General features: G+C 42.4%; 1 protein-coding gene and 1 long non-coding RNA gene across 2 annotated transcripts in view; both read right to left on the bottom strand.

Annotated features, from left to right (window-relative positions):
* LOC116699098 (phospholipid phosphatase-related protein type 4) overlaps nt 1-3,339 on the bottom strand; it is a gene marked incomplete at its 3' end in the record, with an annotated part of 127,033 nt that overhangs the window by 104,205 nt on the left and 19,489 nt on the right. The window contains 1 exon segment of the mRNA XM_032531497.1: nt 112-297. Coding sequence (XP_032387388.1) covers nt 112-297 — 186 coding nt within the window.
* LOC116699100 (uncharacterized) overlaps nt 1,787-3,339 on the bottom strand; it is a 1,699-nt gene continuing 146 nt past the window's right edge. The window contains exon 3 of the long non-coding RNA XR_004334364.1: nt 1,787-1,847. This is a non-coding gene — a long non-coding RNA (uncharacterized LOC116699100). The remainder of the gene's footprint in view (nt 1,848-3,339) is intronic.

The raw sequence follows: 3,339 nt of genomic DNA, 5'->3' as shown, positions 1-3,339 counted from the left end.
TTGGTTTTCTATGACTCTACAACACTTACTAGTAAATTATTTACCATGTAGAAATATCACTTCTACCAAAAAATTATGATTTATGAGATTAGTTGGTTAAGGTTTACTTACCGTGGCAGTGGGAGCGGCGAAGGCCAAGCTGAAGAGCAGAGGCAGTGGGCAGACTTCCTGTCTGGGCAGGATGTAGGGCAGAGACAGACTGCGGTCATTGCAACTGTACCCAGAATGCACCGGCTGGAAAATATCCGTCAGCTCCAGGAAATAAAGGCTAACAACAGAGGAGGCCAGGATAGGGAGCTGAAGTAAAGAAACAATACAAGAGAGTTAGGAAAACAGTTTAAATAAAAATCTACTGTTTATCAGAAGAAAAACATTAGGACTGGGTATTCGATCTGTCAATATTTATGCTGATGATCCACCTACATTTCTGTACTGATACCAGAACATGATACCTTGCTGCTAATTAAAACATTCTTTTCACAAAACTTTATTTCAATCAAAGAATGGTAAATATTCCAATTCAATGAATCCATTTCTTTTTTTATTCTTTTTTATGAAGGTACAAGGTACAATTCCAGTGGAATGTAACCACATCTGTTCCTTCAACTTGTGCATGATTCATCATAGTATGTGGGTAGTGAGTCTTGGGCACTGTCCATAAGATCCTAGTGTCCTCTCAGTGCTGCCTGGTGTATCTGATACCTTCTTCCCGACAGGGAGAAAAGACTGTTACCTTGGTTACCAGGAATTCGGAATTTACAATGTTGCGATCGCACCTATGTGAACCAGTGAATTCAACCAATCTCCGTGAAATTTGACCAATCACCAGAGCTTCCCGCAACTTCCACTGCTGCTGCTCAGTTCTCCCCAGGACGAAACAACCATGCACACACAGTATATGCAGGACAAATAGTAGATGATACGGTAATTAGACAATATGAGTTGAGGACAGCTATGCTCGTTATTGCAAGTGCGACTAAGAGTTAAAGGCTAATGAGTGGCTAATAAGTACTTTATCAAATCATAAGTGAATGTTTCCCAGACAAAGATGGGAAGTTTTCCTTTTTACAATTTGAATATCAACCAGCCACTGGCAGATGTATTCAAATTTAATTCATTCAATTGTAAATTATTATTTTGTTTCATAAATCCACCAGCCATTTTCATATTAAACGTCTGCAGCATCCTGAGCCTTTTTGGTACGCCCAGAGAAGTTTTTTTTTTCTCCATAAAGTTTCCTTTCATTTTTAAAGAGTTATACCAAATATTGGACTTTTTTTGGTAATTTTCACTGTATCCTGTAATTTCATTTCACAAAAAAGGGACATTGCAACTTTTATTGTAATTTTTTTTTTCTCACAAAAGCTGCCACAAAATCGTCCATTTCAGGCCGCAATAATCTACAAAAAAGGCCGCAAAATTCTGGAGGGACTGCCTAAAAGGACGCTCTCAATCATGCAGGAATAAAATTGATTCAGCATTTAAGTTTCCCCAGGCGTCTGAGGTGAAACAGTCTGTGCCTTGCCTTTCTCACCACTTAACCCAGTATCCAGCGCCCAGGTCAGACCCTCGCTGATGTGGACACCTAGATAATTAAAGCTGTCAACCGTCTCATCGTTAAGGGGGACATAGTTCCTTCCCTGCTTCTTCCCAAAGTACACTACCATATCTTTAGTCTTGCGGGTAAAGTCCTCTACTTCTTTCAGGAAGGCCTGTTCATTGTGGTTGTGATCAGGCCCACCACAGCTGTGTTGTCAGCAAACTTGATGATGGATTGGATGGGGTTGCCCTGCACTTTTTAACTACGCAACAAATTTACCTATGGGTACAAATAAAGTTACCTGAAACTGGAGTTGTGTGTACAGCAGGAGGCTCAAAACAAAGCCCTGGGGTGCTCCGGTGTTGGATGAGGGTGGAAGAGGTGTGTCAACCCACCCTCACCACCTGGGGTTTTCGTGCCTTGACTTTTGTTGTTAAAAATGCCTTGATTTCTGCTGAAACCTAATTTCTCCATGGGGAAAATAAACTAACTACTTTATAATTAACTAATTAACTACCTAACTGGCAGGAAGTCAAGAATCCACATACACACATGCACAGTGAGGTGTCTAATCCCAACTCCAGGGAAGAATGGTTAAACCCTAAACTGTAGTCAATAAAGTCAAAACAGCATTCTTACAAAGGTTCCCTTCTTTTCCATATGAGATGGTGTGGAGGATGTGTGCAGGATAGGTAGGATGTATGAAGCCTGGTCAGTGGCTTTTAGTGTCAGATAGCAATGCAAAAATCACCTTTTAGCATCAGTATGAAATGCACTGGGCAGAGCAGCAGCTCGACCATGGCGCTTTAAGATGACGTAGTATAAAGAGCGATAACAGTAGTGAGTAGAAAAGTGTTTCAAAAGTTGGGTGGGGTGGTGTATGAGTCAAACAACACAGAACTTTCACCCAGGAGACAGGGGGTTTGTGTCCCATTCTTTTTAATTTAGTAACCCCAACCATCATCTTTTCCTAAACTGAACTGTTCCGTTCTTGTGACGCATGTCAGTTAAACGTACGCCCCACCCCAGAGCGTCAAAAAGTGACGCCAATAGTCCCAACCAAGCGCGTCTATGACGCCAAAGGGCCACTAGACATGGGTAGTGAGGAGCAGATCCTTGACTTGTTCAAAGCATTTCATCCTAACAGAATTAAGTACAACAGGGCGGTGGTCATTCAATCAAGCTGGTCTTGTTTTCTTGGGCAACGCAATGATAGGGGACTTCTTTAAGCATGTGAGTATGACAGACTAAGAAAAACCCAAGCTTACCAAATTGCGTCATTACATCATCATCATCATCATTCTGGTTTGGTGGTCAAACCAGCACATTTCAGTATTTGGGTGGCCGTAGCTCAGTCTGTAGGGAGTTGGGTTGGGAACTGGAGGGTTGCTGGTTCAAGTCCCCATAGGGACAAAAGTATGGACTGGGGATTGGTCGCTGGAGCGATGCCACTTCACATCCTGCCAGGTGCTCTTGAGCAAGGCACTGTACCCGCTCAGGGCGCTGGTTCAGCTGGCAGCCCACTCACTCAGACATCTTTCCATTTGTGCATGAATAGGTCCTGAGCATGTGTGTGTATTTCAGGCCTGATTACTAACAAAGTGTACACAGAGTGTAAATTGTAATTTCACCACTGGGGATCAATAAATAGTATAATTTAAAATAATAAGACATTGTTTTGCAAGAGGCATTACCACATCTGCTCTGGTCACCGAGACCTCGCTCTGCTCTGCCGGCTGCAATACAAGTGACGGACGGCAAGCTTGACATCAGTCTATTTCTGTGATAGAAACACTGCA

This window comes from Etheostoma spectabile, chromosome 12 (assembly GCF_008692095.1).
Source record: "Etheostoma spectabile isolate EspeVRDwgs_2016 chromosome 12, UIUC_Espe_1.0, whole genome shotgun sequence".
Taxonomy (NCBI): Eukaryota; Metazoa; Chordata; class Actinopteri; order Perciformes; family Percidae; genus Etheostoma; species Etheostoma spectabile.
This window is presented reverse-complemented; position numbering and strand designations above follow the sequence as displayed.